The sequence below is a fragment of the Xiphophorus couchianus genome, chromosome 11 (genome assembly GCF_001444195.1).
Source record: "Xiphophorus couchianus chromosome 11, X_couchianus-1.0, whole genome shotgun sequence".
In the NCBI taxonomy this organism is placed as follows: Eukaryota; Metazoa; Chordata; class Actinopteri; order Cyprinodontiformes; family Poeciliidae; genus Xiphophorus; species Xiphophorus couchianus.
In genome coordinates, this window is record NC_040238.1 from 13,646,657 (window position 1) to 13,671,703 (window position 25,047).

At 41.4% G+C, this 25,047-nt stretch overlaps 1 protein-coding gene across 3 annotated transcripts; it reads right to left on the reverse strand.

Annotated features, from left to right (window-relative positions):
* Positions 1–408: 408 nt before the first annotated feature.
* On the reverse strand, positions 409–13,384 carry LOC114153837 (alpha-1A adrenergic receptor-like). Of its 3 annotated transcripts, XM_028032618.1 has the most exons (6): positions 12,599–13,364; positions 12,244–12,489; positions 9,255–9,506; positions 5,520–5,913; positions 1,531–1,652; positions 409–1,464 (listed from the first exon to the last, which is right to left on the reverse strand). In XM_028032618.1, exons 2-6 carry the CDS (start codon positions 12,412–12,414, stop codon positions 1,180–1,182), a joined length of 1,224 nt encoding a protein of 407 aa, XP_027888419.1. In that variant the 5' UTR covers positions 12,415–12,489; positions 12,599–13,364; the 3' UTR covers positions 409–1,179. The 3 variants fall into 3 exon arrangements, with proteins under 3 accessions (XP_027888419.1, XP_027888418.1, XP_027888420.1); XM_028032617.1 differs by having other exon boundaries at positions 12,244–13,366; XM_028032619.1 differs by lacking the exons at positions 409–1,464; positions 1,531–1,652 and adding an exon at positions 1,903–2,928 and having other exon boundaries at positions 12,244–13,384.
* Between the last annotated feature and the right edge of the window lie 11,663 nt (positions 13,385–25,047).

A 25,047-nucleotide genomic window follows, 5' to 3' on the forward strand; every position in this document is an offset into this window, starting at 1 on the left:
AACATAGTACAGTACGCTGTTATGAAATAAGTTGCCAATTTGTAATTAAATATACATAAATATACATGAATAAATGTTCCAGTTATGAATCAAAAGCAGTTATAAACAGGTGGGTTTCATCCTCGGTTTAAAAGAACTCAGTGTTTCGGTTGTTTCGCAGTTTTCTGGGAGTTAGTTTCTGACTAGTGTAGAATAGAAGCTACTTGTTTGGTTCTAACTGCAGCGGCCAAGAGGGGCCAGAACTTTTAAGAAATGAGCAGGGATAAAATTACATCACACTATAATGTTGTGCAACACCACCGAGGCAATCTAAAAAACTAAAACTACAAAACGATGCAAAACCTGCAGTGATTCCAACTCAGGGTTCGGTCCAGATCGGCTCCAGATGAGAGCAGAAACACCCAGGCATGAGTTTACAACACAGCAAACAGGTTTTTATTGAACCGAACAGAGGAGGTGAACTCACACAGACCTGCTGATGCTGGAAGTAGAAAAACATTAAAACAGAGAATCAAAGCGGCTGCAGTTCTACCGCTGTCCGCCAGGTGGTGCTGCAGGAACACAGCAGCAGTCTTCCTGCAACCAGGTTAAAACTAACAGTTCCCAACTTCCTGCCTGTCTCAGAACTTCATCAAAACGTCATTAGAACTTCTTCATCCTCGGGTCGCTGCAGGAACATCTGGGGGGCACAGCTGGATTCAATTCAACACTGAGATATAAAAAAACCTTCACAATAAAAGTCGTAATACAACCACTGATACTTTCACAATAAAAGCCTGCAAGGATCTGAAAGTTTTCATCACAATGTAAAACAGAATAAATAAATATCAAGTTTAAGAGAATCTGTACTTAAAATCAGTTTAAACTCGGCGTATATTTGCTTTATTTATTTTACAGCTTTAAGCAGATAAACTGACTCATTATGGATTTATCTCCTATTAATAAAAACTCTCTGATTAAATTAAATAAAATGCAGATCTGATCAGGTTCTGTTTTTACATGATCTTAATTGCCTCCTTCACAATAAAAGCCTGGAGTTCTTAGTCTACACCTGGAATTGGAGGAGCCAGGTGCGTCCATGAGACTGAGAGCCTGATTGGTCAGTGCTTATGACATCACTTCCTGTCTGTTCTCAGAGGGCGTTTCCCCCGTGTCGTTCCTCTTCCTCTCTGGTGATTCTCATGCCGTTGGCCCCGTCCCCGGCCTCCCAGCATCCTTTGCGAGCGGGGACGGACCGGGCCTTGGCGCCGACCCGGGCAGCGGGCGCTTGGCGGCGGAGGGCCAAGGCGGTGGGCGGAGCTTGGCGGAGACGCAGCAGGGGCTATGGCCGGCGGAGGACAGCGTCTGCTGGCTGCCGTTCAGGAAGGACGAGGCGTTTGACCCTTGCTGGCAGCGGTAGTTGTAGTACGCCTGCCAGCCCTGCCGCTTGCTCTTCCAGCGGCAGCGCAGGATGCGGATGAAGGCCTGCGGGCGGAGCAGAGCGGTGAGAAAAGCTCCGGGGAGGGGAGGAGCTTCTCCTCATAGCCTTACCTGTTTGAACTCGCGGCTGTAGCAGGGGTAGATGATGGGGTTCAGGCAGCTGTTGAAGTATCCCAACCAGAAGATGACCTTGAAGAGCGTTTCTGGAGGTCGGAGGCTGCTGTTGAACGAGCCTGAGGACGAACAGAGAAGAAGATCATCGTTTTTAACGAGGCTCGTTAAGGAACAAACCAAATTAACAGCAAGTAGCCTGAACCAGGAGAAAACATATGAATGTTCATTTATCAAAGTCATATTTTTACCATATTCATTTATAAATGTCACAGTTTAAAGCTAAATATTTAGCTGGCTCAGAAGTAAATCATTTAGTCTGAAGCTAAATAGTGAAGAGAAAGTGAGACGAGAGAAGGTAACGGAACAATGGAGGATATAAATGTTTTTATTTATACTTCATTATCGATGCACAGACCCACTTTTTCACTTCTGATATCAATATTTGAGGTTTAGTATCGGATCTGATACAGAAAAACAGCTGAATTCACTTCAAATGTTTCTTACACAAAAACACAGACATAAATATCCTGAATTACACATGAATTTGATAACTGCATCAGAAGAGCTCATCATAACACCAACAGCTCCACTAGCTGGTCAAACATGTTAAAACAACTTTAATGTGTTAGTCAGAGCAGGTAGGAGAATTACAGCCACTAGAAAATAACAACAGGTTGACTGTCTTTGTCAAACATGTCAAAGATAAACTTCAACAAACCTTCTTTCAAATGGTTCAGAAAGTGCAGGTAGAAATGCTAAATATAATGTCTAATGTCTTTAATTTGAATAAAAAACAGGCCAGTCAGACAGTGTTCACATCATTCTACATAATCAGTGGAATCAAACCCTTCTGATAACGCTGGGAATAATTCAGCTTTAGTTTAACTTTAACATTTAAAATGAAAAATAAAAACTCAGCTTCTCAGTCTCAGCTTCGCCTCTGAAGGAAAGCTTCCTCGTCTTCCTCGGCTCGTCCCAGAGCTCGCGCTGATGATCCTCTGATGATTCGCAGCGTGTCCCTGGATCTTCCTGGACTTAAGCGGGATCAGGTTCTGGATCGGCCCAGCTCCTCAGCAGGTGGATCAGCGCCACTGCTCATGGACTTGTAAGGCCATCCTGCGCCTGAGGCTCTGATCTCTGACTATATATGAAGAGTTTCCTGGTTGAACCAGACGATGGAGCCATGTGACACCTGCCTGCCGTGCAGCAGTCCCAGGAAAACTCATCTTTCCAAGTTTGGAGATCCTCCTCCAAACCGGCAGCAGGGCTTATTTTGGTTGGAGGCGAGGGGAAGTTTTGGGTTCCTGCCACGTCGTCCAGCGGTTCCCAGGAGCTTCTGGAGGAATTCAGCTGGTTTCAGGCCAGTTAGAGGGACTCTGAAGTGGTTTCTGGCAACTGAGAAGAAAAACTATCAATAAAACCGACGACGACACGTCTGGGTCGCTAGGAAACCATAGAGGACACTCCAGACGCTGCCTGATGGACGGAAAGCAGGTTTCAGTGGGACAGCTGGACTGAACGGAGGAGCTGGACTCAGGGTTCCACCTGGAACCTTTGTTTTCATGTGTTTCTGGTACGCCCGCATTTCTGACACACATCCGCCAACAGCAGCAATGGAGGACGAAGCAGCTTCTCTTAATTTTAGTTTCTGCTTCTAAACAACCAGATATGAACAGGCTATTGTTGTGTTCAAGTTGGGCTAAAAGCAGTTAGCCTGTCAGCAAAGCTATGCTAGCCTAAAATAGCATCTCAACGCTAAACATGTAGCAGCTAATGCTAATGTTAGCATCCACAGCCCTGATTTCTAAAGAAGCTTCACTTGTTGTTGAGCTCATGCGGCTGTTTATTCAATAATTTAGCAGCAAAATGGTTTTATGAATTGAAAATGTTGATTTTGTTGATATATGGTTTGATTAAAATGTGATTATTAATTACAGAGCCTGGAATTAGCTCCATTAAAAATTAAAACGTCCAACCCCTAATGAAAATATATTTCTGAAACTGGTATCCAGATTAATTCAAAGCTACAGAAAATTAAAGATTAAATTAGTTTGGACTTCACCTTTTAGTTTAAGTTTCAAAATAATGAAATTAATTTAAATATTTTTAGAAATATCTGATTTTTAAAATAGTAATCCTAAATCACCTAACTAATTTTATTGTTTCTGATCTCAGAGGAAAAGTTAAACGACTTTTTTAAGAAAACATAATATTATTTTAAGTGTAATAATATAAACTAAGCTGAGTTTAAGAAAATATAACGCATTATTAAAGGCTTTATTTGCTACTTTGTTCTTTGTAACTCCTGGATCCGAAGGTCAGATGCTGCAGCTGCTCTGCTGCAGCAGATTTAATGCAACACTGCAGAGCTTCCTGTGAGGACGCAGTGCAGATCATGACTCAGCAGAGAGACGAGTCCCTGAGTGGACCGTCCTCATCACCGTCCTGAGCCTGTTGGAAAATGGAAACTCAGCCTGAGACAAACTTCCCACATTATTGAAGAGAAAACAGCTGAGCTGGTCCGGTCCGGTCTGTCAGATAACCAGGCCGAGCCCACAGATCCAGCTGCAGGTCCTATGAGACTGAGTTTACTCTAGATGTTGAAGCAACCATGTTTTAAGAGTCCAGAGGAACCGGGTCGGGTTCAGAGTCAAACCAACCAAACCCTTTGAGCAACCTGTTCCTCTCCTGGCCTGTGGGGGCGCCGAACCAACAACCACTGAAGGAAACGACACAAAAACCTCTGAAGACACTGAGAGCAACTTCCTTCTTCACCAAATGCAAACTAAAATGGAGGCGTCAAATTTCAGTGGTTGGAGGATTTCTCTTTAGTCTTTGCTTAAAAACCATGAGCCATTTCTCCTGCTAGCGCTAGGTTAGCACGTTTGTTTTGGTTGTATTTACCCAGAACGCCCTGCACTGTAGTCCACTTCCTGCTTTTGGAGCAGTCTCCGGTTCGCTTGGCGTTCACATATACATTCAAACCGAACCAGAGTTCACTTCAACCGAACCCAGACCAAAATTATAGGACCAGAGGTCAGAGGTCGATTAGCATTCAGACCTCATCAACCGAACCGGACTTTCTAGGCAAACGGACTGGAGTGGGATTAAAGAAGACGGAACAGGGCTGGTGGAAAATGTTCGATTTGGATCCAGTTCTTTTAAAGACGTAAAACTTTGGTAATTAGTTTGTTGAAATGAAAAACAGAACAGATGATTAGAATAACCTGTTGCTGCTGGTTTGAGTTTATTAAATCCTCCTCAGTACTCAGATGATCCGTGTGGCAGCACAGATCTCACAGACTGTTTACAAACCGCTTCCTGTCTGCTGGGATCGGCTGGATCTAGAGTGATAAACTTCCATGATGTGGGAAATAAACTTCCTGGTGAGGAAACTGGACCAGTTTCAGGTTCTTTTCTGTGAAAGTTGGTGAGCCGCAGCTGAGACTATTCCAGACATTCAGCATCAGTTGGCTCTTATTGAGGTAAAAATGGATCTGGTTTCATCCTGGAAACACGGTGAGGCCTGCTGAGAGAACTATGGGTTCTATCAGTGTAGAACCAGAGGAAATTATGTTTGCTCAGGATTGATGGGAGGCGGCGTGTCGGACTGATTTTCAGCTGGACTTCTTGTTTCTCCTCTAATGAAGCGCCTCAGTTCTGCTGTGACGGGTTCTGACCCGGAAACAGATGTATCAAAGTGAGAAAATAACATCCCACCTCCGATAAGAATCTCATTAAGAATCTCTAATGTTTACTCTACTTTGACTTTTACTTCTGAAGGTTATGAAAAGCTGGACTGAACAACATTTTCAGTCCCTTTGACGCATTTTTTGTCAGCTAATAGACAAATAGAAGATCTTTGATGGATGATCTGTTGAAGACACTTTTGGCTGACTTCAGCTAACACCTCTGCAGACCCCACACATACTGGATATGACCTGTCTGGTTTAAATGAACCAATCAGCATTGTTGTATGGACTTACTGATGGGCAGAACCAGGAAGAAGGGCAGCCAGCAGAGGATGAACATGCCCACCACCACGCCCAGCGTCTTGGCAGCTTTTTTCTCTCGTGAGAACTTGAGCAGCTTGACTGTGAGAGCGCCCCGGCCGGCCGAGGCTCCGCCCCCTGCAGCCTTGGCGGGGGGGCAGAGGTCGTGGATCTGCTGGTTCCGGCAGTGGATCCTGAGGGTGAGCTCGTTGGAGTCCTCGGCGCGGTCCCTCATCATGCCGGCCTCCAGGTTCCTGGTGGTGCGCTTGGCCACCACGTAGACGCGGCAGTACATGGCCAGGATGACGGCCAGCGGGATGTAGAAGGACCCCAGCGAAGAGAACAGGGCGTAGAAAGGCTCCTCTGTGATCACACACACCGTGTCATCCTGCACACACACACACACACAGCAGAACTTTAGCCTGACCTTTCACCTCTCAGTACCCTGGAGAACACCTGCTGCTGGTTTTCACACTGAGGAGAGTCATCTAAATAAACATCAGAAGATAAAAGTGTCTTAAAGAGAATAATTTATATCCTGACTGAAATGATTCATCATGATTAATGGATTATTGAAATAATCAACTAATTTACTAATGGATTAACCGTTATCTGGATTATACAGACTCTAAAAAGGCCATTAGCTGAAAGGACAATACTCAGAGCAGAAGTTAAAGTATCGTGTGTTTTATAGCACAGTTAAGTAATTATGCTAACTTCAGTTGGTTTAAAAATGCTAAATACTGTGTATCAAATATGACTTAAAAGAAATTTTACTTCCTGATTTAATTCCTTGAAATTGCACCTTTGTCTCTTTGTCTGTACCTGAAGTTCTGCCCAATATGGCTCCTCTACTAACCCTTTAATAACGTTTTTACCAGCGTTGCTCAGAGAAGTAACTCCTGTAATGAGCTCAGCAGTTCCACCAGCTGTTTGCTAATTACTGCTGGCTAGTCTGAAGGTGCTGAGTGGGGGGAGGAGCTGCGTCTCTAAGGCGGGGCTAAGCCCACTCAGGCGTTTTGAACAGCTAAACGGTTGCTATAGAGATTGACGGATTTTTCAAGAATGAAAAAAATCAAAACAACACGGCAAGTTTGATTTTAATGAGGCAAAAAACATTATGACACCTATTGAGTCCGGTTATTGATCAGTTAATCCATAATTAATCCCCAGATCAATACAATGTATTGATGTTCAATCCAGCAGAAAGTTTGATATTTGAAAAAGGTGTTAGCTGCAGAGGCATCCTTTGCTCTAAAGGAATGCTGTTATTTGCTTTTACACAATAAAAGGTTCATTTTATAATTTCTATAAATGTTTTTATTTTTTTATTAAGATTTATTTATTTGCGTATTTTAATGCATTGTTCATATCTAAAATAAAATAAGTTGTTAAATAAGAAATCTGCAGAATGAGAACTTTTGGGGTTTTTTACAGTAAATTGTCAAAATAATCGATTCCAAAACAACAATTAGATGCAGCCCCAATGTATAAGTTTGACCCTGTTTGGATTATTTAAATCCAGTAATCTAAACAGTAATCTGCACAGGGTTCCTGTTAAACTGTCTCATCAACCGACTGAGGATGAAGACCAGAACCAGAAAATCCTTAAAGGTCCAAAATAACCTGAGCTTCAGGTCAGGATGAGAGGAGATGAGTCACCTGGTTTTCTTCATCAATCACAGAAAGAAGAAACAATGTTACCAAACGGAAAATATCATCAGTAAAATAATTTGATCAGTTTTTACTGATCTCCAGGTTTTTGAGATAACCCCCCCCCCCCCCCCCCCCCAGATTTGCTGAAGATGAAGGTGGGTGGAGGACTGAAGCTTCTGCTTCTGACCCACAGAGGAATTCAGAGACGTATGAACAGACGAAGAACCGTCTGCTGATGATCCACAAACAGATTCTGGGAACTAGTTCATCTGCTGCTAAAAGAACCTGAACCGTCTGGAACTGGAACGACTCAAAACTCACCAACACAGATAGAAATACAGATAATAAGTAATACTGACACAGCAACGCTGTCAGTATTGATAACTAATACAGAGAGATAAAGAGATAATATTTAATCCTAAAGTATTAAAAAGTAACATACTGAACAACCAGGAGGGTTAGCTCCTGATTTCTATTTCAACTCATCAGGTTAAAACAGCATTTAAAAATTAGAAATATTATTTCCTGCAGCTTATTATCTTACTTAAATGTTAGTTTTTAATAATTTAACAACTTTTAAATTTAATATAATTTATTAATCCCATTTAAAAGATTAATGTGTAGAATATGAGGAAAATAATAAAAACAGAGATTAACCTCACAGTGAAGTTTTCATCTGTTTATATTTTTATAAATGTTTTTCTGTTTCTGTTAAATGATAGATAATCTTTAACTTGTTTTTGATCATATTGTCTCATCGTTTACCGTTTGTGTTTCCAGGTTGATATTATTGTAGGATGTTCATATAAACTTATTCTTGTTCATACTGATTTGACCTGATTCTTCTGGCTGGTGGTTCATGTTTCAGAGTGACGCAGCCTGAATCAATCTGAGGAGAGATTAGGGTGATGGTACAGAGCCTCCTTTCTTCACCACAGAGTAACCATGACAACTAGAGAAACAAAGAAATACTGACTTTCCCATTAATCATTTTAAAAAAGACATTTTTATAAAATACATTAATAAAAAGTGATTTTTTTCCCCCCTAAAATGAGTTCCTGTGTTTATCATTTTATCAGCTTTTGAGGCTCCAGGTGTATGAATATTTATGGGCTCATCTGTTTTTCCTCAATGCAAAAATGAAAATCCCCACCTTGAGTTGGAACCCTGAACACATCCAAAGGTTAAACTCTGTAAATGTGGTGATGAATTGAGGTGATAAAACAGCTAACAGAGTCTGGCCTCTAGTCACCATTCAGTTTTTATTCTGACTTGTGTCTGAATGAGGCAGAAACAAAAACAGCTGATCCCACCTGAGGAGGAAAAAGCTGTTAAATGATTTGAGTCTTTAGCTGTGGAGAAAATCTCAGTAATATTTAACTCAGTTTCCAGAGGATGAATGAACTCTTTGTTTTTCTGACGCTGTTTGCTAAAATGAGATGAAAACATGATGAGCCAATGTGACTGTGCGACCACCCACAGTGACGTGTGTGTTGGATTATTTCAGCTCGTCTCTCTGTGGAAACGAAGTTTCCCTGAACGCCTCGACGCTCACAGCCTCAGAGGTCAGAACTGACCGTCCATCAGACGAACGAAAGAGCAACACACTCACAGCAAATATAAACATTATAAAACATTCTTTATCTGAAAATCTGTTCCGCCATAAGCTTCACTGTCTGTGAATGAACCTATTAATCACCTTTTGAATCCAGTTATTAAATAATCACAGTATTGAAGTTCAGGTCTGAGCTTCTTCATGTTCTGAGGATTTTTTTAGCTACAAATATGGAGATACATTTGTCTCAATATTATTTAATCAAACAAAAACTAATCTCAATTTTAAAAAGTTGTGTGCAGAATGTGATAATAGTGTAAACTGGCTGCAGCAACCTTAATATCATCTACATACAGATCTGTTTACATCCATGATGGAAATAAACTGAGATGAATCCAGTAAATAGTTTCCTCTGGTTTCTGGACCTGGAGCGTGAAAGCATTTAATAAATATCTGATGTTGTTCTTATCCTGTTCCAGTCAGACGGTTCTGATCTGGTTAAACGGGCCCGGTGTTACCTGTGACGGCGGCTGCTTCCAGCCCAGCAGCGGCCCGATGGAGATGACCAGCGCCAGGATCCAGACTCCCAGCATGGCCAGCAGCGCGCGCCTCCTGGTGACCACCATGGGGTACTGCAGTGGGTAGCGCACGCCCACGTAGCGGTCGATGGAGATGACGCAGAGCGACATGATGGAGGCCGTGCAGCACAGCACGTCCACCGCCGCCCAGATGTCACAGAAAATCCGACCAAACACCCAGTAGCCAAGAACCTGCAGGAACCAGGAGGAACGTCAGAGAGACTGGCCCACCGCACCGTTCAGATTCACACACAACGCTTCAGGGATGTTCTGCTGGTTTTAAACCAGTCCCACCGGTTCTGTGAGGAAAACCAGTAGGCTTCTGAACTGGAACAAAGTTTTTAAAGAATCTGTTGGAACTGAACAGAAAAAACATTTAGTTCAGCCTACATGGTGATGTGTATGTGTGTGTGTTTGATATGGCTGTGTGTGTTTTAGAGTTTAGTTTTATTATCTTTGTTTTATAAAATGTCTCGTATAAAATGTCCATTTCGTGTGAATTTAAAACAAAGTTTCTACTGTACAGGCCTGTCACCATAACACATTAATCCTGGACGATAAATCGTCCCAAATTATCATGATAAACGATAATATTGTTGTTTTGAGACAATTTTCAAGTTATATAATAGGTAAGATCAAAGATCAATAAACTATGAAATCTAATAAACATTTAGCACTGAGAGATCTGGAAGACATTTAGATATCCAAAACAAATAAACAAAACAACAGAAACAACAAAAAAAATTAATTATTAAATTAAACAAAATTGTCCTTCAAATAAAAGAGAAATCTAAACACCAGAGTGAAAACTTTTATTATCCGGTTTTTGGTAGAAGGAGAAACAATAAATCATGGAAATTATTGAGTTAATTTTAATTTATCCTGTTATTTATTGATTTGTTGCTTTTTGCAACAGGTTTATTACTGTATGTCAACTGATGTAAAATTATTTACCTATTAGTTCTGGATTTAGCTCCATGAATCTTCTGACCATCTTTACTGTCCCCCACAGCATGATGCTACCACCACCAAAACAAATCAGTCTTTGGTTCCGAAACTGAACAAACTTGAGCTTTTGACCAGCCAATAAAATGTCCCAGAAATGATCATAATAAAAGATTTTAGTGACATTTTGAGACAATTTTTAACTAACATAATGATAAAATGAGAATAATGCAAGATCCTGTTTTTACTAATCCGCAGTCACAGCGTGGTTCAAAGGTGAGGAATCGCTGCTGATGTTTCCTCTTCAGGATGAACCGGCGGCCATGTTGGCTGGAACAGAAACATTTACTGAGTTTGTTTCTGGGCTGGATCAAAAAATGAACCGTCTGGCCTGAAATAGAATAGAAAGGTGCGTGTGGATGTGCAGGTTGTGTGTTTCCTGCAGCTGGTCTTTATTACGCCGATTCTTTAAAACGAGTCAACAACTGTTTCCAAACAGAGCCGTTCTGTCTGCCGTCAGCTAATGGAATAATCTGATCTGCTGCTGAAGCCAAAAGTCATCTGAGGAAACAGATATTTCACATTTTTACACAAACTGATTAAATCGCTTCAACTCAAATGATTTCTGTTTTCACCTCTTTTATTTTCCTCCATCTGGGTGCAACTAATTATATCATTATTATTGTTATTATTACTGCATTTACAGTAACAGTTCCCCCTACTACAGCATTACAAGTAACACCAACAGGATGTTAGTATTTCTACAAACGTTACATGTTTATGTTATTGTTCGAAAAGCTGCAAAACACATCAAATTATAATTATTATTGTAATATCAAAATATGCATAATCATAACACCGAAGCATTGCTTGGATATAATATATGGCAGGCTGACATTTCAGCTGACATTTCCTTTCAACTTTCAGACAGTGGTGAAGCGTAACCATGGCAATGCTTTGTTTTACGACGGGGAGCAGCTGATTAGCATTTCTACAACTAAAATAATCCCTGAACTTTGACCCTGAAGAGTCTTCCAGGGCCGATCATCTCGTCTCCCAGACTCCAGCATCTCCAACCAGAGAGGAGTGGCTGAAGCAAAGGAGGCCGAGCAGCAGCTGATGATGTCATAAAGGATATGCTAGTGTTAGCATGTCGTTACAGTCATTAGCCTGTTAGACAGCAACAGTCTTCAGTCAGAGGCCTGTTCAGAGCCGTAGCTGGACTGAGTGCTACAGGAAATCCTTCCAGCTCAGAGCATCGCCATCAGCAGAGACCTGGTGAAACCAGTTCTGATCAAATTTAGTTTCCTTTTGGGATGAATGAAGGATTTTTATTTATCCGTTTTTGTTCTATTGCTTTATTAATCTGGAGCCATTTAAAAAGAAGAAACATGCATGTATATACACAATAAAATATACACATACACTCATCTGGTTGCCACAGTGATTTCAGATTTGGTCATTTTTCTACATCATACAGCTAATAAATACTATTTATTATATGTTAAAATATAAATAAAATATACTATTCCTACATGTTTATTACAATAAGATATATTGAATTGATTTGAATTTAATTAAAGGATTTATTCAATGTTAAAATGAATTGCTATTTTAGATTTCCAGGTTGCTGTGCAGCCATAATTATTACACTTGTTACATTTGCATTTATCTCACTAATATTAGCAATATGGTACAATAAATGCTGACATTTTCCATGTCTTTGTTATTATTATTATTATTAATGTTGTTATCTTTTCCAATCTTGTTTTCTCAGCAACATAAAAAGGAAACCAAACAGCTGAATTTAAAGCAGAACTAAATATTGTATTTTTCACCTTTACTGTAATTTTACCAATTTATTCAATATAAAAATAACTTTTCCTACTTTCTGGGTTTCGCTGGAGCTGTTCAGAGCTGAAACTAAACAGGTATATAATCCATAATTATCAGAGACTGATCGATCAGTGTTGCGTTCACTGACCTCCAGGGTGGCGGACACGGGCAGCACGGTGGTGCCCAGCAGCAGGTCCGCCATGGCCAGGTTGATGATGAAGTAGTTGGTGGGGGTCCGCAGGTGCCGGTTGCAGACCACCGACAGGATGACCAGGATGTTCCCCACGATGGCGAACATGATGAAGGAGGCCAGCACCATTCCGACCGGCACCGCCCGGCTCAGGTCCAGTGGAGCGGCGGGGTCCGGCGGCCCGGTCCGATTGGAGGAGGAGTTCTGGTGGAACAGGTCCGGCAGGGAGCCGTTAGTCCGCAGACTCATGCTGGGAAGCGGTCAGATGTTTAAATGGAAAAGAACGTTCACTGCGGATAACAGCGGGACTTACTTTGATCCAGTCAGGGGGGGGAGGGGGGAACTCTTTAAATGTGTTTTAGAGTCCAAACCGCTCCGGTTCCGTTAGTTTATAAAGAGTTTTTGGATAAAAACTTGTAAAAAGAGAGAAATGACCCGCTTCTGGTTCTGGTTAAATCCCGGGCTGAGCTGGGCGCTCGTGCGGAGCTCGCTCGGTTTGAGCGGGAGGCGCGCGCTGTGCAGCGGCAGGTGGAGGCTCGGGTCCGCTCGGGTCCATTCGGACTCCTTCGGGGGGCTTGGGGCTCTGCGGAGCGGCTGGCGGGCTCCTGCCGGCCCAGCGGAGCTCCTCCTCGGCTTGAGCTGCTGATTCAGGCGCAGGGAGAAGATCTGCGTCTCCTTTTATGGTTCAAGTGTTTAATGTGGGAAAGTTGGGAGAGATGAGGGGGAAAAAGGCAGAGACACTGAAACACACTCAGCTGCATCACTCCCTCCCAGAGGCAGAGCGGGACTCATCTGATGTCAAGATGCAGCTTCAATTTCAACCTGCAGCCATAAACTACAATGTTTTACTGGGATTTTATGTGACAGACCAAAAGGGTAAACAGCTGTGACGATTGCTTTTCAATCTGAAAAGTGTGGACGGTCCTGGTGGTACTGCAGGGACTGATGGATTGATCAATGATTGGGATGTTGTACCAAAACAGCAATCCATTTCTGCACATAATCCAGCTGAATAAAAGTAATTTAGAGCCATAAATTTTACATAACTTTTTTTTTTTTAAAACTGATAAATGCCTATTTAAGAAAATTGTGATTCGTCCCCCATTTTATCGCTATTTTTAGGCATTTAAATAAAGAAAAACATAAAACTTTTCCCAAAAGAAGATGGATGCATTTTCTTCTATGGGATGTTAACATTTGTGGAAAATATTTAATTAAAAATGGCATAAAACAAGATCTTAGACAGTACAACTGGTACTGTTAGTGTAATTTATTTGAGGAAATTCATTGCAATTATCACTTAAACAAAATTATATTTAAAAAAAAAACCCTGCCTAAAACACGCTCCATGTGCAGAGAGTATAACCTTTTGTGAATCCTCAATAAAGCAACAAAACGTGTGACTGATTCTTCCTGCTGAGTGCCAGTTCCAGGAACAAAATGTTTCTAATGTTTCACATCTTTAGTAAAAAATTATTTCTTCCTTGTTTGTGTTTCATACTAAATCTATAAGAAATAAGGAATGGATTGTGGCACAAACAGAAAAGAGAACCAGATTTTTGACTATAACCAACACAAATCAATGCAATCAGATATCAGACTGGTGGTAGTTTATTAAAATAGCTTTATTCGTCTCTATCATAACTCAGGAACGCCTTCTGTTTGCTGCTCTGCATCTCATCCTCCTACGTTAAAGTCGGCATATTTAACGTTCCAGAGTCTGTTTCTCTGCAGACACCAGGCTTCAGCCTCCAAGTGAATAATTCAGTGACTGTAATTAACTCCTCATAATGGAGAGCAGAGGAAGGTTCGCCACTCATTTAATATCACTCGATGTGTCAGCTGTTACAGGAGCAGAGGATGGAGGTATAAAACGTTCCTCTGCTGGAGGTGCGCCAGCAAATAAAACCTGATATAGAGAAAAGCCTCAAACCTTCAGACGCTCAAAGCTTCGTAACCACAGCCGCATTCTCAGGGCCAGTTCAGTTTGGTTTAAGTTTATTTAATCATTTACACGTTTCTGCAGGTTTGGATGACTGTTCGGGTTTTGGTGCTTAAAGATTTAGCTCCTTTTTTTTATTCTAATTGTGTTGGCTTCAACAGGAAATGTCAAAGTTTCTCTTTTACTCCAGAACTCCATCTCTCTGTGATCCAGCATAGCAGCCTAATTTATGAGTGATCAGTTGTTTCCCACGATCCACATAAAAATATTTGGCCATACCACGGAAAATATGAATATTTTTGGTCTTAAAGGGGACCTGTTATGCTCTATTTTATGCAAGTTGCTATATCTGTATGGGCAAGTAAACATTTTTATTACATTTTTTTGCACAAAATCCTCCTCAGATAGTCAGAGCAGTAGAGCTCAGGGTTAGAATAGTTCAGGTTTTGGGTGCCTTTGGGTTTTAAACACCCAAATTACAGAACAAACACTTTCAAAACGAAAAGTGACTTCTGCATAGCAGGCACTGTTCAAACTTACCAGGGTTTCTTCTGTTAATTTATAATGTTTAAGTGATTAAAAGCTTTGTTTAGTGTTTTCAACCACATGTCATGATATGGTTCAAAATGCGGCCGTTACGTCAAGAGATACCATTCATTGTGTTACTTGATGTTTATTTGTTTATCTCAACTGATTCTTTTCTTCGAATGCCTAAAATTCAAAACTAATCTGAGTTCAAAATTGGTCAATTTATGGAAACCAGTTCAGTCCAGTTCAGGTTGTTTGACCTGAACCACAGCAGAAAATGTGATTTTCTTTTCCCGTCTGCTGAATGGATGGATGAATTAACCCTCTCACCCCCACCGTAGAGGATAAAGTACTAATTTAATTCTAAGGTTAAAGTCATTTCTAAAAGACCAGCTTGATTCATCATAATTGGCTCTAAATAATTGGATGAATTTGATTGTATTTGACCTTTCACCCCTTCACTAGAAGAGTTAAAGCCATTCACTGAGTGATTCTGTTTACTGCTGTAAAGTTGGCTTTACCAACAAGCTTTAAAATTCATGCGCATTTTATTGCATTTTGCTCAAACAGCCGCAGGCAAGGTTGTGTTAATTAAATGCAGTCAGGTAATAGTGAACAGTTGTTTTAATTATCAGCATGCAGGACAGTTATTTCCTTTTCTAATTAATGTCTCCCACTTGTAGCCGAACAGATAATATTCTGAATAACATATTCAGACTTGAGGCAATTTATTATTCAGCCGTGAAAGTTTTAAAACAATAGCCCTAAAACTTCATGAAATTATGTCACAAAAACACTCAAGAAACTAGATTTAATATGTAAGATGTGAACTTAAACATTCAGGTTTACATCCATTCATCGTAGACATGACGAGTTAATTTGGGACATTTATGGATTAATTTAAACCGTACTAAAACCACAAGAACTGGGTGAACAAGTTGGGATATATTATATAGATATTGTTTCTACTGATCATATAATTATGCAATTTGACATGTAGAAAATAAATTCACTTAATGGAAACACGGCAAAAATGTTGTTCCATAAAATGTTTTGGTGCTTGGTTGAGGTGGGATTTTTTGGGGGGGATTTTGCTAAACTGCGATGGAAATACGTTTTTCGCATCACTGCATCACACAAGTCACGTGATAAACAACGAGATGTTACTACTGGTGGAAACGCAGAGGAGGAAGACAGGAAGTTGTTGGAGGATGATTCCGCTGCTACTGCGTGTTTTTAAATGACTTATTGTGTGAAAAAAAAACGTATTCACATGTGGATTTAATTGCATTTCCTATTTAATGGAAGCTCAACAAAATTGTGGGTTTCTTTTTAGCAAAATGTTGACAACGTTTTGCACACATTTATAATGGAAACGATGCAGAGGGTCAAAGTTAGTAAAACTAGGTGCAATATTTGGCCAAACGTGTAAAACGCCATGAAGCAATTTGAACCTCAACCTGCACATGCTTGGGATTTATGGAGGGAAAAGAAACACCAAGGCAGCTCTGTCTCATGTCAGCGGATTCATTCAACCTGTTATTAGCATATATGCTAATGCTAATAACAGGTTAACATGTTAACATTGGAGCCAATTTATCGTTTAGCGCTTCAGAGTTTTTGCTAACCTTCAAAATGTTTATCGCTCTTAGCTTCCACTGCATTCATTTTTCCAGATAAATTCTTCTTGTTTGCGTATGCTGCTTATGCGTCAGATTTACAGACGTACAAGAAACAATTAAGCACAAAAGTTCCACCTTGGGACTTTTACAAAAAGTACATAAATAAAAGCAATTTTTTGTGTTAAATTTTTTAGCTCATTAAAATGTATGCTACTACATAATCTAACCTCTGTAAAGCCTTGGCTCCGTAAAATCATGTAACTATGATTGAATGAATCTGGATTTGCTGCAGTTCCTCTCGTTCAGCTGCTGGTTTTTGAGAGGAAACATTGACCCTCGGTGGAGGTCACTTCAGCCCCCCGGGGGTCCGTCCACCAGCACCACAGCACTCAGTTCATTCCTGGAGGCTCCATTAACAAAGCTAATAAATTTCCTGGAAACGCTGAAGCTGACGGCGAATGTCCTCAAACACAGAAATGATTTAATGAGCAGATTAAATGCGTCTGGGCTGCTTCCCTCCGGAACAATCAGAACCACGGGGTACTGACCCGCCGAGGAGGCGGAGCGGCTTGTTTGTCAGGTTTCACTCAGAAACAAGACACCGGGTCCGGATCCAGGCCGGACCGGGCAGAGCCCCGCCCCGCCCTCTGGGGGTGATGCAAGACCAAGGCTGCATCACTCCCAGTCAAGGTCGCCCAGTTCCAGCTGGTAAAAGTAGCCTAGCTGCTATTTCCAGTTAGCAATGCGCAGAATCCCGTCAACAACATGGCAGCAGTAACCGCCCTGACAGCGGCAGCCAATCACAGCGCAGCTCCACAGGCGGGAGTCTCAGGTTCAGTTGGTGTTGCCACCTTCAGTTTGACATCTGATGAATAACATCACACAGGCTTTTACTGCGGCGCATTGGAGCCACAGTACAGTGACGGAAAAGGAGCAAATTTCTGCCAAAAAGCTCAGAAATTCTGGGAATATTTTCTAAAAAAAATGGACATTTTTTTGTGGAAAAAGTAGACAAATTTGCAAGAAACAAACTCTGAAATTGTGAGAATAATCTAACAAATTGCCTAGAAATTGAAAATTTCTGAGTTTCAAAAATCAAAACAATTATTAGAATATTAATAATATTCTAAGATATTTTTCAATTAATCTCAGAAATTAGAGACAAAATGTGAAATTTCCTCAGTTTCAAAAGCTCAAAGTTTAAAACTAATAAGTTTCACATATTTTCTATTTTTGCAGATTATAGATCTTGTTTTTTTTTTCTAGAAAGATTCTGTTCTTTGGCACAAATTTACTCCTCCTTTGTTTTTCTCTCTGTGATGGCCCTAATAGGCCGCCGTAGGTTCCTTGCATTCCTGGCATTAAAACACTGTGTGACCCCCACATGGAGGCTGTTCATCAGTCAGGAGGCACAGAGAGCTTTCTAACGGTCTGAGCGGAGGAGGAGGAGTGTGAGTCAGACTGAGGTGAGGCAACGTCAGCACAGCTTTAAATTCCACACAGACTCCTTAAATCTGCCGCTGACCGGCTGATGGGGAGGATGAGGAGGAAAACGGTCAGAGGACCCAGAGTCTAAAAAAGACCAAACGCGTCATCAAGGTCCTTTTTCGCCTCCGGAGCTCTTTAATGATCTCTGTTTCAGTCACTTATCGATTCTCTGGTGGGGTTTTATCTCTTGAAGCCGCTGTGAGGGAGAGTGTATGATTTGAGAGACAAAGGGAGCTGAATGTGCAGGTCAGCGCCGCTGCAGGTTGAATCTAAACATAAACAGTCAACAGAGACAGAGCCGTGTTCGTTCTACACAGTTTAAACGTCCAGTTTGGTCCAAGGCTGAATCCACCTCCATTCTAACATCTTTACACACAGATTTTAAACCCATGAGGATTAAATCTGCTCCTTTCTCTCTTTTAATTGTTTACACTGAGTGATGCTGCCTTTCTGGGAAAACCGAACCAGCCAGTGCTGGTTCCAGTGTTCCAGTTGGGATTCACTACTGGTTGGGCTATGTCACCAGTGTGCTACAAGCTGAGAACTTTAGATTTATATGTATTTGATACATTCAGCCACTAAACGAACATGTTTACTGTGAACAAGAGACAAAACATGCAAAGTCCAAACCAACGGTTCACTCTCCTGGTTTGTTGGTTGGTTCATTCATTGGTTAATAGGATGATTGGTTTTATTGGTTGATTGGTCTGTAGGTTGGTTCATTCATTGGTTGTCTGGTGTCGGTGTAGCCATGGGCTCAGAGTTAAACTTAAACAAACATAAAGTCCATAACCAAATCATCCAACTGTCACGTTCCAAGTACTGTCAGAAATGTGGCTGTAATAGTTTTAGTTATGGAGCTGAAGCGGCGCCATACTTTACTGATCTCAGAGTTTCCGTCATCAGAAACATCTTTACTCTGCTTCCAGAACCAGAACTAGAGAGGCTTGTATGAAAACACGAGATGTTCTAGAAACTGTTCAACACTGAAACTGTATTGCTACTGCAGTGGTTTAGCACTTTACGCATTTATTTGGTAAAAATTAATTGTACTGCTTCTTTCTTTAAACCTCCTGACTAAGCTGTTGTTTATTTTATTTCCTCAGAGATTTCTATGGTCTGTAAAACTGTTTTATTTGCCGTGTGAGGAACGAGGCTCCATAAATAAACCAGATCTTTTCAGGTTTATCTTTTACATTTCTGATGGCTGGACGTGTCATCGCCTCATGTTGTTGTTTATCTCCACCGTCGCTGACGGATGGAGAAGCTGGTGGCGCTCAGGAGCTCTGATGAACACACACATCATCCAGAGATGTCGCAGTTTGTGTGTGTGTGTGTGTGTGTTTGGCACTATGATTAGTTCAATAATATCTGCAGGGCTCGTCTGAGAGCGAGCCAACGCTCGGTCAGCAGATGGTGCTTTTAAAAGGTTGTGATGCTGCTCATTATTCAACTGCAGGGAAACTTTAGCGCCGCGGCCGGCGCGCTCAGCAGCAAAAACACTCCGTTACCCCACAGACCTCTTCCTCCTCCGCTGCTTTCAGGCCCTCAAACATGTCAATTATCCTTTTAATCCAAAACACAAATACAAGCAATTATTAGAGTTTTAGGGGGACTAAGCGCTGAGCAGCACTGGCTTCTTCCCATGACCCCCGAGGTCGCCATGTTAGAAAACATCTCACGCAGACGGAAAGACAAAAACTCCAGTTTTCAGAGTCTGCGTTGGCCCCCTGAGGCCCCCTGAGGTAGCCGGGCCCCTGCTGACCCTCATTATGTTCATGTCTGAACCCAGAGTTCAGTTGGACCCGCTGGTTCAACATTAACTCACATCTAAGGTTTCAGAGTGAAGGCTTTGGAAAAATATGACTTTTAAATGAAATCCTGGCATATAAAACTACAAAGTCATAATATTAGCAGGAGAAAGTCCTAATTTTATGGCTTCCATGCAAAGTTAATTGTACGCTATATTAATCATATAGTGGTTTTTTTTTCAGTAAAGCCCAAAACAATTTAAAATTTTTCCTTTTTAAAAGCAAACGTGCAAAATAATCTTTTAGTTTTGGATCTGCAATAATTTAAAGAATCCTTTGTCTAAAATATTCAATGTTTGGTTAAAATCCCAACATTTGCTTTGTAAATTTAGTTTTGGAAGAAACCTAAAATCAAAATGCACTAGGACAGTTTTGGCCCACGTGACAAGAAGTTTGGACACCCTGATCTTAGTGAACTGAGATGAGTCCTGCAGCACAGTGTGTGGGGGTGCTTGTGCACGCCCACACACTGTGAGCCAAATTCTGCATCTCTCTGTGTGTGTGTGTGTGTGTTGGATTGTGAAGGTGGCCCTCTCCTGCCTTGGCTCTGATCCGGGTTTCAGTGTCCCACAGGAACCATCAGTCAGTTCCTATTCCTGCTGCCGGCCAGGAAGTGATGCTGACTCAAAGTGCTGAATCTGGGATGAATCTCTGCATCTCTGCCACATCACAACAGCCGAATGAAACATCATCAGTAACATGTGCAACAAAATATGAAAACACATTCATGTTATTTTCATAGAAGATAGCAGTCTTTCCAAATCTATAAAATAGTTTATCTTAAAGCTCCAGAGTACAAAACTACTTAAGATTCCACACTGTTGTTATTTTTTTAAACAATGCGTTTAAACTGGATTTAATGGCGTTTTTCCTCCTAATGGTCTGGTCGACCCAGTTCTATTGGGTCCAAAGCTTCATCATCTGTTCCAACTCCGGCTGCTGTGGTTCTCTTTCTCTCTGCTCTGAGTCAAACCAACCAAACCCTCTGAGCAACCTCTACCCCTCCTCATCTGTGGGGGCGCTGCACCGAGAACCACTGAAGGAAACGACACAAAAACCTCTGAAGACACCGAGCGTGACTTCCTTCTTCACCATTTTGGAAACTAAGATGGAGGCGTCAGATTTTAGCGGTTCTAGGATTTCTCTTTAGACTTTGGCTATAAAACCATGAGCCATTTCTATAGCTAGCGCTAGTCTAGCACGTTAGCTTTGATTGTATTTACCCAGAATGCCCTGCACTGTATTCCACTTCCTGCTTTTGGAGTGGTCTCCAGTCCGCTTGGCGTTCACATATACATTCAGACCAAACCAGAGTTCACTTCAACCGAACCCAGACCGACGTTTGGAGGACCAGAGGTCAGAGGTTGGTTAGCGAAACAAACAAAGCGAACTGGACTTTTTAGGCAGACGGCCTGGAGTTTGACTAATGCAGATTAAATAATGACTTCAGTTGGATTTCGCTAGTTTTAAGACCCTAAGCGTTGCAGCATGGTGTACTTTCTTTTTTTGGAGACTGTGTGTGAGAACATGGTGTTTGTCCTGTAGGGATCATTGATCTATCATCAGCGCTGTCATGAAGAACAGATTGGTTTGTTTTCCTCCAGCAGGAAATGAGGGATGAACTTCAGACGCTCTGGAAAGCAGAAAGAAGAAAGAAACACGTCAGCTGAGAAAGTTCAGTCAGACAACGAGGAGAGGAGTCATCAGGTAGCAGACTGCCATCAACTCACAGCATTTCAGATTCACACACCCTTCAGTGCTGGTGAAGTTAGCATTGACAAAGCATGACTTTCTGTCACTTTAGTCGTTTAAAAGCAAGACCTGACGCTCCAAACGATTCATTCTGATCCGGTTCAAACTATTGACCTGTCTGATAAAACTATCCATGTCTAAATTCCTGCCCTGCGACAGACTGGCGACCTGTCCAGGGTGTACCCCGCCTCTCGCCCGGAACGTAGCTGGGGATGGGCACCAGCAACCCTCCCGACCCCATTAGGGACAAGGGTGAACAGAAAATGGATGGATGGATGGATGGATGTCTAAATTCCCGCCATCTGGCTTTGTCTCAGCGAGCTTCTTCAAATATAAATCGAAAACGCTGCGGCGCTCTTGATGCAATCTAGTCGAGTTTCCTGCCGATAAACAAAGAAAGTTTCAACTCTAGGATGTGACTTCACATCAGGTGTAGAAATGCGCACTGCAGATCCAAACCATCGCTGTTCATTAGGCATCAACATCCTGGCTGCTTTGACAGACGTTAAAAAGTCTCATCCAAGTGACTTTTACGTCACTGATGTGAGAAATGTGTCATAATTCTGCAGCAGAAAAAGCCAGATAAACTTCCAGAAAACTGCAAAACAGCCAAAAACACTGACTGTCTTCAAATCTAGACTAAACCCCCTAAAACTAAAGGTAATTTAGAGTTGTTGCTGAAATGTTCTGCACTATTAAACTTGAACTTGTTTGGATCTGGTGACCATTCTGTGAGTTCTGAAGAACCTTTCAGAGGGGCAGTGCTATGTGTTTTCCAGCCACAAAGAGCCTTGTTACAGCATCATCAAGCAACTATATTTCCTTCAGTTGGTATAAAATTGCTGTTTGCAGCTGAATGGTTGCAATGGAGATTAAAGGATTTATCAAACATGATAGAATCAAAGCAACACTCCAGGGTATTTTTTTTTTGAGGAGGGAAAACATTATAACATGATGCAAAGCTAAAAAGGTCAATTTTACATGATACTGTCTATTTAAAGTCCATCCGTAGACAGCGGCGGCCATTATTACTGCTGTAAACAGATCGCTGCTGGGTGTCGTCTACTTTCTTTTTCTGCGCATACGTGTCGCTTCGGGGATCACACAGAAGTCTGGTTGCGGTTGGGTTTAATTAGTAGAACCGTGCAGGTAAAAAAGTTGGATTTCAGCTAAAAATCATAATTCTGGATCTGGTCTGCAGCAGTGTTTCTTTGTTGGGATTGATCTGCTGATCGGGACACCGGTGCTGAGAGCGGCCTGCAGCTCTCTGATCTTGAATTATTCCTCTCCGGTCTAAAAAGAGCAGCACGCCCCTTTAAATTTCAGCCCCACATTCCTGGGATTGCAGCTTTCAGCGCCGGCCGCTCAGGCGTGCGACAGCTTGGAAACAAGCGGCGTCAGGCTCTCCGTTGTTCTGACCCTGGTGCTGATGGACCAGCTCTGCATGATTCTAAATAGGGAAATGCAGGACTTCAGAGTTTGGGAGAAGTTTTAGTTGATTGTCCTCCTCCGCTCCGGCTGGACCGGCGGCTTTCAGCAGCTGGTGGGAGTTTCACCATGATGGATGGAGGAGGACGCCATGCTGCTCAGCTGCAGGACTGATGTCATAACGACTGAATTCAGGTCAGATCCAGACCTTAACCTGATACCTGGAGGTTCTTACCGCTGCAGGGAGCCGGGGCCTCAGGATGATCAGAAGAAGAGAGTTTTCCCTCTGATGGTGGAGCAGATTGAGGTGTTGCGTAACTGGATGATTCAGAGCAGCAGATTTAGTGATGAAGATGAGGATGGTGAGGTTCAGCAGCAGGTGGAGGAGGAGGGGGAGAAGGCTGCTCTGGAGTTTAAAACCATCAATCTGAATCCTTCAGCTCAGTTTCTGCCTTAAAAACATGTCCAAGGTTTTATAACAGACCATCGAAATGGAGAGGAAGAATATTATTTAAAGTCTGGCTGCATACATGTTCAGCTTTTTTATTTACAGCTTTCGGATTGCTATGGTAAAACCTCCTAAAAACAAGAATTATTTTCCTTCCAACTCACTGTTATGTAATATTTTGTGCTGGTTTGTCACAATCTCAACAGAGACAGTGAAAGCTACACAATTTATAAAAAGCAACTCCAGCAAACCAGTTATGTACCTATTTGTAACATCTTCTACGTCTTATAGCTGATTTTATGTTTTCCGTCTGTTGGTTAGTTGCTTCATGTGTAAATGTTGTATTTTATGTAATTATTTTATGTGTACTGGGTTTTGTCCTGTGAATTATATAGTGAGGCTGTTTTGAGTTTTCTGCTTACTTGTCTTGAGACAAAGGATGAAATTTAGCTGTTGTGCCAACTCCTGTATATTTACAGTGCCGTGAATTGTGGTAATGTGGATTAAACCTTAAAGGGCAGGTGTTGTGTTTTTTCCAGGCACATAGTGTCATTTACATTATGTTCCTGTAGTGGCACATAGTGTCACTACACAATGTGTAGTAACAATGCTACATATATCAAACATGACTTAAAAGAAATTTGATTTCGTAATTTAACTCCTTGAAATTGGCTCCCTGTCTCTTTAAGAACCTCCTGGTCTTTCTGAAACTCTGCCTTCAGGAGCCCATCTCAACAAAACTCCTCCATGATGTTGTTTTCAACCATTCTGGAGCTCAGAAGATGTGCAGTCCCACCAGGTGTTTGCTAATTGCTGCTGCCACTAGTGTGAAGGAGCTGCATGGGGATCTGTGGGCGGAGCTTTGTGGAAAGAGGTGGAGCTTTGTGAGAGCAAGCGTTTAGACACCAGAATAGTTGGCATGGAGATTAAAGAAATTCTAAAACATGCACAAGAGAATCAAACAAACACTCCAGGAATGTTTTAGATGAGGTAATAATATTAAAACAAAAAAGCAAAACTTTACATAATTCTCCTACTTTAAACATCTTTAATCCTAGAAATGTGGATCTCCTGCTGAAGAATCTACTTCTGTCCCCATAAAACCAATGAACTTCAGGAAAAGTCCTAAATAGGCATTAAAAACAAATACACACCCTCTCATACCCCCCCCCCCCCACACACACACACACGCCCGCCCGCACACGGGGCTTACCTAAACACACACACATGTGCGCTCGCACAGACACACACGTGGCTTACGGCCTTGAGGATTATTTCTATCCTTCCTGAAGCATTTGAGAGCTTTATCGCAGCATCTATTTACTCTATTTCTATCTGTGGAACATGTCAGAGCACTCAGAGCCTCTGCTGGCTTTATCCAGATCGCTTTTATTCACTTTAAACTTTGCCAATATAATTTAAATGGCCTTAGATTAAAGGTAATCTTTTTGTTTTTAGTTCCATTTGGGCAGATTAAAATAATAATAAAAATTATAGGGGGTGATTACTATTTCCCAAAGACAGGTTTAGGGGTTGTTGTTGTTTTTTTTTTTACCTTTAATAAAAACAAGTAAATAAACAAAATATATTAGAAATCTGCTGTTTTTATTTTCTTAAGTCCTCTTTATCTGATATAACATCTGTTTGATCTGAAATATTTATCTGTGCTTTTAAGGGTGTAAAAACTTTCACACTATTGCACCATATTCTGTGTAATCTGCAGCTCCTTTTTCCAAAGATATT